General features: G+C 39.4%; 1 protein-coding gene across 15 annotated transcripts in view; it reads left to right on the forward strand.

The window, feature by feature from the left end:
• Positions 1 to 15,040, forward strand: part of RAPGEF6 (Rap guanine nucleotide exchange factor 6) — a 287,050-nt gene that overhangs the window by 238,370 nt on the left and 33,640 nt on the right. For 10 of the 15 annotated variants that reach the window (XM_029050266.2, XM_029050275.2, XM_029050270.2 and 7 more), the window contains 5 exons: positions 3,145 to 3,385; positions 4,298 to 4,681; positions 8,561 to 8,772; positions 9,855 to 9,978; positions 12,990 to 13,013. In XM_029050266.2, the coding sequence (XP_028906099.1) occupies positions 3,145 to 3,385; positions 4,298 to 4,681; positions 8,561 to 8,772; positions 9,855 to 9,978; positions 12,990 to 13,013 (985 nt within the window). The remainder of the gene's footprint in view (positions 1 to 3,144; positions 3,386 to 4,297; positions 4,682 to 8,560; positions 8,773 to 9,854; positions 9,979 to 12,989; positions 13,014 to 15,040) is intronic. The other 5 variants (XM_029050268.2, XM_029050272.2, XM_029050269.2 and 2 more) reach the window with 1 other exon arrangement.

Raw genomic sequence — 15,040 nt, forward strand, 5'->3', positions numbered from 1 at the left:
TGGAGCATTCTCAATTATCCATGCTAATGTCAGAGGGGCCATTAGTGAGGATAATTGAAACAGCCAATAATACTTTCCTTGCTGCATCCCTCCCCCTCCATTTATGGTCTGTCTGCTGCTGCTTCTGCTTAATCTTTTTCACCTACACACACCCAGCCTCCTCCTGGGTAGGCAAGGAATGTGTCTACCAACTCTATTGTAGTGTGATCTCCCAGGTGCTCTTTACAGTGCTCTGCACCCAGGAAGCGCTCGATAAGTACCCCTGATTGATTGACTGGTTCCCCTCCAAGTGGCACACAGACATACATAGCCTCCCTCTGTGGTGAACTGCAAAGAGAAGGTGTGAAAAGCAATTATCCCCTCTCAGCCTCAGGCCTGGAGTCAAATTTTGCCCCAGATCCAAATGATAAAACACCTGAATTAGCCTTTCTGTGTAAAACTCAATGTTTCAAATTTAATCCCTGTCATGAGACCCAAAAGGTTTTTGGCAAATTGCATAAGAATGTGGGAAAATTGTGCCTGGGTTTTAAAAATTAAATTGCCCCTGAACTTATCATGGATCAGTTTTCATTTTGGAAAGGGAATGGAGCTATGTACACTGGCTATCTAATCCTTTTTATAAAAGGGAAGAAGATCCATTAGTTAAAGCAGTAACATTGTAATATCTTTTGCTTTCTTTTTCATATTTTCACTCAAGTTTTAAGTGTACTTAAACAAAGCAGAGTCACGGAGTGTCAGAGCAGAGAAGTAGTATGGCCTAAGGCAAAGAGCCTGGGCCTGGGAGTCAAAGGACCTGGGTTCTAATCCTGACTTCTCGACTTGTCTGCTGTGTAACCGTGGGCAAGTCACTTCACTTTTCTGGGCCTCAATTCCCTCATCTGTACAAGATTGAGCCCCATGTGGGACACTGACTACATTCAATCTGATTAGTTTGAATCTACATGTGTGCTTAGTACAGTGTCTGGCACATAGTAAGCTCTTAACAAATACCATCAAAAAATCAGAATACATTTTTATGTGTGTGTGTGCATTGATATTTGTGGACTCCTAAACCATGTAGGCTGATTATACACTTATGACTCTTGCTTTCACTTGGGTACCTTGTTTTCAGTGGTGCTTCCATAAATGAACTTGGCCATCCAGTACTTCGCCACTGGGGAAAAAACCTTGAAAGCTCCTCAAACATTCTGTGAAGACATTGATCCTCTAAAATTTGCCACAATTTAGGGTGCTTTAGGATTATTTGACTCTTTTAACAATGTCCCCACACCCTGACAGAATCACTGTGCCAGCAACCTGTTATCCTTGAATGTGGAGGGTAGACATGCAAGTAGATGTGTGTATATATAGACATAGAAATTTGTATATCTGCATATTCATTTATATTTTTAGAACTTGTTTAGTGCTTCACTTCCTAGTCAGAATTGTTTCTCTGTCAGTTTGTTCATCGAAAGCCAAAGCTTCACAACTTATTCACAAAAGAGCTTGGCCAAGTTGTTGCATTCATTTTTCTTTGGGAACACAAACTGTGTTTGGCACAGGATTAAAAGGAACTCAAGAGTTTCAGAGCCAGGAACCTAACTAATTGGTGAATTGCTGGTACTTTAAACGTTGTCTTTTGATTCTCTGAACATTTGGACTCCTCAGACCTTTCACAATCTCAATTTGGCTTTCTGTTCTGATTTTCCTTTTTCACTTTCAGCAGATGGAGAATTTCCATGCCTTCCATTAATGGTGCCTTTAGAAGGATTATTTAGCATTTTGGGGCGGGGGGAGTTGGATTTTTTCTCTTACGTTAAGTATGGACTATAGTGTAGATTTAACCTTGTGTCTACATATTCTCGGTACCCAAACGTAGGCTGAAGGTGGGTTGGTTGTTTTACAGGTATATGAATGGTATGAAGAGGGAGAGGTAAGGGATCTTTGGGAGCTGTAGGTTATATAAGGCTGATGCACTTCTGGAAGGACTTCTGAGCAGAGGGTTTGGGTCATATCTCTGGCTTTCTGAGGTATTCATCATGGTTTATCCCTTAGAGGTGATAAGGGAGAAAGGGAAGAAACTCCAAGGGTAAAATGGAGGGGAGAGATGGATGTTGGGGTTTTTCCACTCCTTTGTTCATTCTCCTAGTCTGGACTGTACATTCTTTCATGGTAGGATTAATTTTGTGGGAGCAACAAAATGTCTCCTCGATTCAAGGTTCAAGTTATTTAACTATTTTTAATTGCTATTATTTCTCTAGGAGAAGACTTCAATTTTCTCTCCCCGCCCAAAGTATGAAATGTTCTGATTTCCTAATTTTGCTGTGCATTACTACATTTGTTCTAGGATCTGGAATATTAAGTTTAATTAGTTACAGATTTAGCTGGTGATCCAAAGTGTCACAGTTTCAGCTTCCACCAAAAAAGCTTCAGTATTCCACCAAAATGCTTAAATGGGACTGATTAATCAGTTAATGGATTAGTGCCTCTCAGTACCCTCCTAATATGCTAATAACCTGGAAAAAAAAGGTAGACCAAAGTCAGTCCTTTTCATTCCCTGTTAGCAGTCCAGTTTAAAAGGATTTGGAAAAGCAGATGGAAGCTAACAACTGTGACTTTCATTCTTCCCTCCCCCTCGTTAGCACAATCATTGGGAATAGGATGTATTGTGGTATAGATTTGGGGAGAACAAATAATTTCAGATGATTCTATTAAGACTGCTTCATTGCCTCCGAAAGGTCCTGCCTAGCTCACCTCAGCCAAGAGGTGGGAAATAAAAGTCAAAGTGATAAATTGGTTGAACCTAAGATGCCAAGGTTTTCTCAGAGCCGTACCATGGATTTTATGGGGATAATGGATACTCTGGAATTGAAATGTTTGATTCTTCTGATTCTATTATTGCTTTTCCAGTCTAGAGTCTTCTTCTTAAACTAAGGGTGATTACATCAGTGTTCTGTAATCTATTAAGTATTCTCCATTAATTTCCTTGAGATGAAACTTTATCAAAAATTACTATTAGATTCATATTACTTGTAATAAATAATTAGCATTGTTAAAAAGTCATTGCATGCATGTGTATGCTTTGTAAACATATCTGTGCTTTTTTCCAACCTATGAAAAAGTTAAATTCTTTAGGAAAATGAAAATGGTGTTTTTATGTTTTAGACATTCCGGATCAAGTTATAAGAGTTTTCAAAGCAGATCAACAAAGCTGCTATATTATCATTAGTAAGGACACTACTGCCAAAGAGGTCGTTTGTCATTCGGTGCATGAATTCAGTTTGACTGGAGCCCCTGAGAATTATTCTCTCTGTGAAGTTTCTGTTAGTCCTGAAGGAGTCATAAAGCAGAGAAGACTTCCAGACCAATTTTCCAAATTAGCAGATAGAATTCAACTGAATGGAAGGTAAATATGTCCCTTTTTATGCAAAAGGAAATACGCAACACAGTAATTTTCTAATTAAAATACTTTGTGTTCCATTGGAAATGGAGGATTCTTCATTGCCTTGGCTCATTGTACGTTGCCCAAAGGAGAAACGTGTCCTTCAGTTGCTACCAATGCTTATACAACTTTAAAGTGTAACATTTATTTAGAAGAAATAATTCAGAGGAGCACTAAAAGAAGTATCTTAATGTGCTTCTTGAATTTTCCAGTTATAGAATTGCAGTTTTAATGTCTCTTAAATCAATACTGCTTTTTTGAATGGCCCAAATTAGGGGGAGGGAATAATTTAGAGTATAAAATAATGAAGTTTTATAGATAAGAAAAATTTAGCCAGTGAATGGCCTTTGGACACACCTACTGATATAGTAACCAAAAGTGGTTTGTGTTGGGTGTTCTTTTGTTTTTTGTTTTTAATTTTCCAAAACTCTGGTAGAATTCACCTTCATGAATGAGAAAGACCAAATTGAAAAAGTGAAAATTGCCCAAGAGCTCACATATATGGGATTGATGGGAAAGATTCAAATTTAACTGCTGAATGTGCAGATTTTACCGACAGCAGCAGTTTCTATTTATTCTTTAAAGCGGTCTAATAAGAAATGATCAGACATCTTATGATCATATGCTAAGAGGTGATTGCTCCCAAATTCTTTTACAGTTGTGCTTAGCAATAGGTTAAGACGTTTTGGGGGTTAAACTGGCTCCTCTTTGTGTACTGATGATTTAACCTTCAATGAGAATGTCGATACTTAACTATGTAGCAGTTTGTCAGTGATTTGTTACATTGAATGCAAAAACATAGCTATTGAAAAATAATTTTAGGCAATCAGTTGTTACCAAACTTTGTAACAGTTTTCTCCTTTCATTTACTTAAAGGTATTATCTCAAAAATAACATGGAAACAGAGACCTTATGCTCAGATGAGGACGCACAAGAGTTACTTAGAGAAAGCCATATCTCCCTTTTGCAGCTTAGCACCATTGAAGTAGCAACCCAGCTATCAATGAGAGACTTTGATTTATTTCGCAACATTGAACCTACTGAATACATTGATGACCTTTATAAGTTGGACTCCAAAACAGGAAACGCTCACTTGAAAGAATTTGAGGACATAATTAACCAAGAAACATTTTGGGTGGCCACAGAAATTTTGGCCGAACCCAATCAGCTCAAAAGGATGAAGATCGTTAAGCATTTTATCAAGATTGCCCTTCACTGTCGAGAGTGCAAGAATTTCAATTCCATGTTTGCAGTCATAAGGTAATATAATGTGTTAGGAAATTTGTTGAATTCCATGAAATGGAAATAGAGCTGATGTTGAAATTATGAATTCAGTCTTAATTCTGAGTGAAGATGAAAAGAGTGTGACAGGATAATTTAAATTATTTTATATATGCATTTATGTCATGTTTAATATCAGATAGGCACATCTTGAGTAACAATGGCCCCTCATCCCATTTCTTTCCACCTTTTTCTTGCTAATCTGAATAAGTTTTTTCTTCCCTTCTTATTTTTCTCTATTCCCTCCAATTTTACATTTAAATATTCATTAATTGGTTAAATGTGGGCAAAAGGGGGTGCTAGCTCTGAGTGTGTGTGCACATGTGTGTTTGTGTGAAGTATTGCCCGTTTGTGTGGACCCATATGTTTCCTTCTCCATCTTGATCCCAAGCAAAATGTGTGCAATTTCACTAGGAATAAAGGTTCTGTAAAGGAACCATACCAGTTAATGAATTTACTCATTTCAATAGTCCTTCAGGACTTGTATCAGATATTATGGCTGGATCTTTAATCACAAACCTTAATCAGAGACAATAGAGATATCCTGGAGGCTACTCTCTTTAATTGCCTGAGAGGCAGCTTAAGCCTTCTCCATGTCCCGATTTCCCAGGATCACATCCCTGAAACCTTCTTCCCCAACTACTTAGTTCCCTTTCCTCCTTTCTCGATCTTTCCCCGTGATTGGCTGTGTTCTTTCCCTCAGGGAGTGGGGATCTCTGGGAGTAAATCCCCTTTCTAGCAGCTTCTTGGGTTTTTCCTACCCCCTCCCCTTTTGCTCTGAGAAAAACGTTCCCTTCAGTGATCAACATAAGCCATCAGAGAAGAAGGAGAAGAACCAGAATAGTACTGTCAGCAAAACAAGCCTGATAGTGTTTCGTGGAGGAGAGAGTGATCAATAACGTGAAAAGCAGTGGTGAGACTGAGGAGGTTTAGGATTGAGTACAATCCTCTGGATTTCGCTTGTAGGAGTTTTCCAGTGATCTTGGAGAGAGCAGGCTCAGAAGAGTGAGTGGATCAAAATCTGGACTGCAGAGGGCTGACTAGGGAGTGGTGGAGAGGAAATTGAAGCAGCAGCTGTATATGAGCTAGGAATTTAGATAGGAATAAGAGGAGGGAGATGGGCAGTTAACTAGAGGCTATTGGGTGGTCAAGAGAGGGATTTTTTTTAAATGGGGAAGACATTTTTAAAATGTGTGAGGTAGAGGATAAGGGACCTGGTTGAAGATGGCAGCGAGGGAGGGGAGGAATATAGATACAAATGATTTTTGAAGCAAAGGGGTAGGGTTAGAGGTGGTATCTGTTAAACGCTTACTGTGTGCCAGGCACTGTAATAAGAGCTGGGATGGATATAAGCAAATTGGGTTGGACACAGTCCCTGTCGCAAGTGGGGCTCATAGTGTCAATGCCCATTGTACAGATGAGGGAACTGAAACCAAGATAAGTGAATTGACTTACCCAAGGTCACGGAGCACACAAGTGGTGGAGTGGGATTAGAGCTCAGGACTTTCCGACTCCCAGGCCCATGCTCTATCCACTATGCCATGCTTAGAGGTGCAGGTAGAGCGGCTGGATTTAAGGAGCACATAGGAGATCTCCTGGGAGACAGATGAAGAAGCAGAGAAGAGGTTTTAGAGGGTGATAGGGGAGGTTTATCTGGCTTTGGTTTTTCCCAGCAAAATAGTTGGTGAGGTCATCGGGGGCTAGGAGGGAAATGAGGGTTGGGTGTTGGGGGCTTCAAGAGGGAGTCAAAGGTGTAGAAGTGCAGTGTGGGATGTGGATTCATGAGCCAATAATAATAATTATGGTATTTGCTAAATACTATGTTTCAAGCACTGTTCTAAGCTCTGGAATAGATACAAGGTAATCAGGTTGTCCCATGTGGGGCTCACAGTCTTAATCCCCATTTTACAGATGAGGTAACTGAGGCACAGAGAAGTTAAATGGCTTGCCCAAGGTCACACAGCAGACAAGCAACAGAGGCGGGATTAGAGCCCACCTTCCTCTGACTCCCAAGCCCGTGCTCTTGCCACTAATAGAAGAATTATCGAGCACAAGATATGGGGTGGAACTCTGGATTGTCTGAGAGTCTGAGTAGGTGGCATTCTGCTGATGGAGCTGTCAGTTGTGAGTCTTGGGCTTCTGGCCCACCTGCAGAGCAAAATCTTCTCTCCCAATTAAATCCCGGAACTGTGATATCAACACTGTTGTTCATAGAGGCTTTATTCATTTATTTCATTCAGTAGTCCTTATTGAATGCCTGCTGGGTACAGACCACTGTACCATATTACTTAAACCTTTACAAAATGCAGTTATGCACTATTTTTTTTGAATTGCATTGCAGTCAGTGTTGTTCCAAAGACAAGGAAGAAGAGATATAGAATGAACAATATTAATGCATTCTTTGAGTCACTTTTTCAAACCACGTACAACTGTGCTTTTTAATGTCCCAATTGATTTTCTCTGTGGAGATTCTTATTCAGCTCAACATCTCCTGTCAAAATGTCCCTAAGTTACTGCTGTCCAAATGTATTTTGAGATAAATGTATTGTCTATGAATTTTTCCTCAACATCCGTCCCAGTCTTGCTTTCCAAAGAAAAAATAAACCATATTTACTTTCATAATTGTCCCACATTTTTGCAAAATTTTTGCAACTCAAAAATGGGAGGAGCCAATTCAGAAGGAATTAAGTCTATAAGGGGAGTAGGGAAAAAGAGACAAAAACAAAGGGGGAAAGGAAGAGAGACGAAGAGAAAGAGGGCACTTAAGATTGTCTCTTGAACTTCTATCCCACTCTATCCAAGTGCTGCATGCAGTAGGCACTTGATGAATTACAGTTACCCCCAAGTTCATTTGTCTGTGTGTGCCTGTATCTGGATACTACTTTTACAACTTTGGCGTTTACACATCTCTATGAACCTATATCTCAAGCGTTAGCCTGTTCGGACTTTTATTACCTCTGAGGTCCCATGTCTCTGAGAGTCTGGTTATTCACAGCAGTATAGCCCAACTCCTCTACCTACCCCTTCATGCACCAGTACATTTAAAAAAAAAAATGCCCACAATTTATGCCTGTCTCCACCGAGGTTCTGACTGTACTCCATCTCCTAGTCTAGACCATGCTTGCCTGTTTCAGAGAAACAAGTTTCATAGCGCAAGCCAGTCTCTATCTGCCATCATCTACAATCTTGTTTCAAAGAAAATTCATTCATTCATTCAATCATATTTATTGATTGCTTATTGTCTGCAGAGCACTGTACTAAGCGCTTGGAAAGTACAATTTGGCAACAGATAGGGACAATCCCCACCCAACAGCGGGCTTCACAGAGTAGAAAAGGGCTCACAGTCTAGAAGGGAATGTTGCAAGCTTGTCTGTATCTATCCCCCAGCATTCTGATCCACCTTGTCTTCCCATCCAGGAGTTCATCGCTGTCATAACTTGGGAAAAATAATATTTTACTTTCTCTTCAAAAATCTTTGCGGGGAGGGGAATTATGCACTGGAGGCAGCTCTGCAAGTGAATATGGTGGCTATGGTTGGTATTTAGCTTTGTAAAGTTACAGAATGATGGCTTAATTACATTTTACTGGTTTGAATCCCGGCTCTGCCACTTGTCAGCTATGTGACTGTGGGCAAGTCACTTAACTTCTCTGTGCCTCAGTTACCTTTTCTGTAAAATGGGGATTTAAGACAGCCTCACATGGGACAACCTGATTACCTTGTATCTACCCCAGCGCTTAGAAGAGTGCTCTGCACATAGTAAGCGCTTAACAAATACCAACATTATTATTATCATTATGTCTGTATGTTACTTTACTTTAAGTCTGTATGTTTAGCAGTTTCTGTTTCCTCATCTTCAGTGGCTTGAATTTGGCACCCGTTGCACGACTCAGAGGAACCTGGGAAAAGTTACCAAGCAAATATGAAAAACACTTCAGAGACCTTCAAGATCTTTTTGATCCATCTAGAAACATGGCCAAGTACCGAAATATTCTTAGTAGTCAAAGCATGCAACCTCCCATTATTCCGCTCTTCCCAGTTGTCAAGAAGGATATCACATTTTTACATGAAGGTATTTCATGCATTGAAAACTGAGCCAAGCATTAAATAACATTTTGAAGCACTTTATTTTCAGGGACCTAAAATATATGACTAAAAAGACTATGTAGAAGACACTAGAAACTCTATTTAAAATGGAATGAGACAGCAGACCTAGGTCACAGAAAAACTGCCTTCCTGATATCACTTCAATATAATATTAAAAAATTTTAAATCCATGCAAAATATCTTGAACATTATGGTGGAACTTCCAATCTTTATATCTGAGAATTATCAGGATATTTCAATAGTAAGTGCATAGCTAAATGTATTTAGTAAGTATTGTGATGTTAAAGGACGGCAGGATGTTGTAAATTTCGTTACTTTCTTTTACATTTAATATTCTACTTTAAAAGAGGAAATGAGTTGGTTACTTATCATGGCTTTCTCTCAAACTCTTTTTAAACTTTCTGAATATTGAATCTGATTGTATCTGTAAGTCTTGAGGGTTTTTTAAACTCCACATATGTGTCCCAAATTTTCCTGTTTTCTTATTACCACTTTTAAAATCACATATGCCAGATAGAACTGCTATTTTCGACAGTGAGATGCACCTGACTGGCATCCATATTCTTCCACCACCTTGAGGGGCCTTGAGTGCTAGAATTTTCTAATTTATGATATGAGGAGGCAGGGCAAATGCCTGGTGCCAGGCCTCAATGAGGTGTCCCTCCTACCTCCACCTATCTCTCAGAGACATTTGCTGGCAGAGGTTGAATGATGATTAAGTCTAAAATGATTTCCCCCGTCTTCTGGTTACACCCCCCACCTTGGTTGACTTCCAGTTGCTTTGGGGCACATCATGGCATCCGAAAGGCTGACCTCCAGGGCAGTTGCTCCAATTTTCTTTTGCCTAAGAGTGGCTATAGCTACTTCTGTGAGCGGCATTCACCTAGGGCAAAAACTCCTCCCTGAAAGCAAGTTCAACAGTTTGGGGCATCACCCCTTTCTGTCTGCAAGGAAAATATTTAGCAAAGTATTGAAACGGTGGGGCACTTGTCTGTCTAGAGGCCAAAAGCCTCCCTGCTTCTTTCAATAAATGCCTTACTCCCACAGGAAACGATTCAAAAGTGGACGGTTTAGTAAACTTTGAGAAACTCAGAATGATTGCCAAGGAAATCCGTCAAGTTATCCGTATGACCTCCGCTAATATGGACCCTGCTGTAATGTTTCGGCAAAGGTATGCATTTTTACCGTTAACAGATACAAGCAGTTGCAACCTTGTCAGTTGTTTATGGGGATTCAACCCCACACCTGTTATTTCAGACGATCCATTGGCCTTACATCTTGTAAAATTTACCTCCAGGTGTAAAACTGAGGTGAGTTGAATGTCAGTAGAAGTAGTTGTGATTTGCCATATCAATTCTCCACTTTCCAACTTGATAAACTCACTTTCAGCCTAGAATTGTGCTTATTAGTTACTGTCTGTTTCACACTTGCTTCTCGGTAAAAGGCAGAAATGTTCCCATTATTTCTAGGGGCAATTGAGGCCGATTCCTTGAGTAGATTGAGATGATATGCCATAGGTAATAGCAAAAAGAGTAGTTATTTTGTTGCACTTAAAATGCTAAAACAACTAATAATAATAATAACAGTTGTGGTATTTGTTAAGTGTTTAAAATGTGCCAGGCACTGCACTAAGCGCTTGGATAGATACAAGCAAATCAGTTTGGGCACAGGCCCTGTCCCACATGGGCCTCAGTCTTAATCCCTATTTTACAGATCAGGTAAGTGAGGTACAGAGAAGTGAAGTGGCTTGCCCAAGGTCACACAAAGGACAATTGGCAGAGTCGGGGTTAGAACCCAGGTCCTTCTGACTCCCGGGCCCCCTGCTGTATCCACTAGGCCTTGCTGCTTCTCTGTTTTACTACTGTTGTACCCTCTTGAAAATGTGGAAATATTGGAGCTGTATTATGTACTTGTAAAACATTTATTTCTCTTAAATCATGGGATCATCATTAATTATCCATAATATAGCCAATGATTTAGATTATTTTAGAAAGGAACATATTCAAAGGTTATGCTCAGTATTTAATTTGAGAAGCTTAATTTGATAACTGCTATGTTAACCTGATTATCCCCAAATGTATAATGAACAAGTTGATCATAAAATTCATTAGGGTAGTCACTAGCTGAAATTTGTGATGCTCTTAAAGCCTAGTATTAGCTTAGAAAATCTCTGTTGTGGCATTATCATTATTATTAGCAAGCAGTATTAGTAGCAGTTATCAAGCACCCACTTGATCTAGGACATAGTACTAGATGCCTGAGAAATTCAAAGTAAAGTGGTAACATAATCCCTGTCTACAGTGAGTCTTCACACTAATGAGGAAGACAAATATAAGAATATTTATAGGCATATACCTTAATTACTTTTCATTCGAAGTGCATTTTCCTTCCATTACTGATTTTCAAGGGATTTTCCAGTAAGTTTCAATGCTGGATTTTGTACAAAAACAATGCAAAATCCCAATGCTTTCGACAGGCAGATGAATACAAGGTCCTTGATAAATGTTCTATCTTTTTCCTGAGGCTACTTCAGGCCTTTGGTTTTTTGAGACTTAAAGGAATTCCTACCCAAAATAAAAAGAAGCCAAAGGATGGCCACAAAACTCAAAGTTCAGGCACCCACAACTCAAGCTGATTGCTGTTTGTTTGTTTTTTCATTAGCAAAGCATATGGACAGATTTTGTCAGAGTTTAGCTTTTCTCCCCCAAATGCACATATTGTATAATTCCTTTAGAGAAGCAGCATGGTCTAGTGGAAAGAGCACAGACCTTGGTAGTCAGAGGACCTGGGTTGTACCACCCGCTCTGTGCCTCAGTTCCCTTATCTGTGGAATGGAGATTCAATGCCTGTTCTCCCTCCTCCTAAGACTGTAAGCCCCATGTGGGACCTGATTATCTTGTATCTACCCTTGCCCTTAGTACAGCGCTTGGCAAATACTACAGTTCTCATTATTATTCCTTTGTTTCATACCATTTCCCTCCTCCCCCTCCCCTGCCTATTCTTCCACCATCTCCCCTCCCTAAAAAGTCCCCTGTTCTTTAAAGTAAATGTCACTATCTTTTTTATTTTCACTAGAGGACTAAAGTTCCTTTGCCTTCCTAGCAGGGTCACTCTGAAGGAGCTAACAGAGATTATTGGCTATAGGTTTTCACATGAAAGGTGGGAATTAGTACTTTATCCAATGTTTGGGGGCTCTCCATCTCTTTTGGTGGTCTGTGATGGACACAGTTTTTCTGATTGGTACTGCAGATATCAATGAGCAGAGGATACTGATTGCATGAAAGGTTTGTGAATAGTCCACTCCAAGAAGAACCCCACAGTTTGGGGAAAACCCAATAGTGCAAAAAGCTATTTTTAAGCTTGGCATAATTATCAGAAGCTATCTGGGAATTGTGGGCTTTGGTAGAATAAGAGAAAAAGTCTTTCTTACGATAGGGTCTATAAATTGGCCTCGACCATGTGTAACTCAGAAGTCTCACTGGATAGCTCTGCTTTCCCAGTGTGATTAATTAATGAAAGTATAAAGCCCTCTTGTTAATTCAGATGACTTTATGGGTAGTTCTTCCACTGTGTGCTCCATTGAAGACAATTTCTTTTTCAGGTTTCAAAGTTTATGCTACAACCTGCACAAGGGTATAGACATGTATTCAAAACCAGTATATCATGAGCTTTTGTCAAGGGAAAGCTTTTTAAATCTTTCAACTTTCTTTGCAAGTCACGTTGAGTTGAGATCCCAAATCTGACAATCAAGCTGTGTTTTCTTAAATATAATATTCATCCTGCTTTCTTAAAGCAGCTCCTCCAAATGCCACACAAGTCCACTTTAAAATTATATAATCTTGTTAGAGAGGTATCATTGGACTTGGGACTTGGTAGTACTGAAATTCTTTTTACTCCCCACCAATATTTTGAAGTGCATATTTTCAGTGGATTTTAGGGCTAATTTAGGTTTGTTACATGTATCAGCACATATGTATATCAGTTCTTTCATGTTTACCATGTTTTGTAAGACATAGTTCCCCTGCATCCCATGAAAACCGTGTTACTGTTTCAGAATCCTTTTGTAGCAGAAATTCTCATTTCTGTTCTGTCTGCATAGTTTCTCTGACTCTCAACTGTGATCTTTTTCCTGTGCTTTCCTATTCAAACACATGCTTCAATGTATATGGCTCTTGCTTACAGGAAGAAGAGGTGGAGGAGTTTGGGGTAAGTGTAGAGATTATTGGAACTAAGATGAAGGTTATGCAACCATAACAAACTGCATCCATTTGTTAGTGCATGCACATTGAAGCAGCATGCATTTTATTAACCCTATAATCCTGAATTTTTCATAAAAGGGAATGTTTCCTTATTGGCCTCCCAAGCTATCTAATGGCAGCTTTGGTCTCTTTCCAGTAGGGTCATTTAAGGTTTAAGTTTCTCATAATCCCACACTTTGTGAAAGCAAATAAATTGCATAAATGCATATTGCAAATACTGATATTATGTCATATCTGAAATTTGGTTTTGATATCCACTTGTATCTGTTGAAGAAACCACCAGCTAAAGTGCTCTGAAAACTTATATAGAACAAGCAATGTGCCTAGATGATAAAGATTTCAAATTCTCCACCAGCCATATTTTGGCATTAGGCACAACAGGGCAATTGTGAATTCAATTCGTTCCTAAAAATTGCATGTATGTAAATAATTTTTAACATACTTGGCAGTTAAAAAAGCGATTTTTTGGTCAATATATGATAAAACTTTCAAGTAGTTATTATGCACAACTGTGTTTCATAAATATTCACATGCACTGCACACACCTCTTGAATGCTTTTGAGCAAATGTGCGTAGTTTTAAAATGATTTTAAATTTTGTAAACTCCCCTCCCCCCCGTTTTTTTAATACTCTCCATAAATATAGGAACTTGATAGACAAGGAAGGCGCTTCAGGGTTTCCAAAATGTCAGTTTATTTGTGCATAGTCATAGGCAACACAGGTATATCTGTGAAAAGTTGAATGCTCAAGTATTTGAGGATTGGAATACGTCTCTTATGAATCAACTGGGGCAAATTGACAAATTAAACCTGTAGAGGTCGCTTATCTATCAAAATGTTAGTTCAGGAAGAAGCCCAGTTGGCCAAAAAGGAAGCAGAAATATTTGCATGCGTGCACTGACGTCAGTTCTACACTGTCAGCTTTTGCGCTTGTGTTCCTTGTTCTCAAGTACTTCCTAGTATTGAATGCAGGGGTCCTCTGTGTTTATTGAGTGCCTATTGAATACAGAGGTCTGAACAAAATTACCAAATCCCCCTCCAAAAAAACCCCAAACAACCCCATTCCCAGGCTCTGCCCTTTTGGGAACTGACAATCTAATAAGAGAAAGTTAGGCAATCACAAAATATCCATGTAGAGAGACACATGAGAGAGCTGAACAAAGCTAAGAATGGCAGCAGCATAGCTATTTACACAATGCAATGAGTCTAAGGAGTTACTTCAGTGGGGAGGAGTGCCTCGAAGTGAGGGGTTGATCTGGGATAACTTCAAAGAGGAAGTGAGATTTTAGGAAAGCTTTGGGGGAACAAAATGAAAAATTTGCTATCAGGAGAAATAAGAAATAGGAGTGAATGGAGACTTGCTATGGCAGAATCTCGATTATGAGATTGAAACAACAGTGGACAAAGCCATGTATTTCAGTGTGGGGAGTTATTACCTGCAGCTCAATTCAGACACCAACTCTGGCCCACAAGGACCTCCGAACCAAAATTTGGGGGAGGATAGACTCGGGAGAATGCAAATTTTCATGAGAAAACAGGATAAAAGACAAAAATTTGGAGGTTGCAATAGTAAAATATGTAAAAGTCAATTGTGCCCCACTGGGAGATGCAGCTGTTGCCTCAGCAAGACCGTGCCACAGTGTTCCTGCTTGGAGCAGAGATGGATGGGAGCCTTTATTCCCTCCTTCACCCTTTGCTGGCTGAGCTTTTCAGGAACCTTCAGATTTTATCCCCACATGGTGAAAGTAGTAGCAGTGGAAAAGGTAAAGGGACAAATACTCCTAGTGCAGGGATCTAGAAAGAGTAGGTGCTCAGTAAATCCAATTAATAAGACAGAAAAAAAATGTTTTGGATGATCATGGCAAGAAGTAGAGGACAAAGGATCTTTTCTGCATCTGAAAATCTTCCTAGAGTGTTTCCTCCATTGACCTGTATTATTTAATAATTGAAAAGATATTCAATATGTCCATATAAA

Source organism: Ornithorhynchus anatinus, chromosome X1 (assembly GCF_004115215.2).
Source record: "Ornithorhynchus anatinus isolate Pmale09 chromosome X1, mOrnAna1.pri.v4, whole genome shotgun sequence".
Lineage (NCBI taxonomy): Eukaryota > Metazoa > Chordata > Mammalia > Monotremata > Ornithorhynchidae > Ornithorhynchus > Ornithorhynchus anatinus.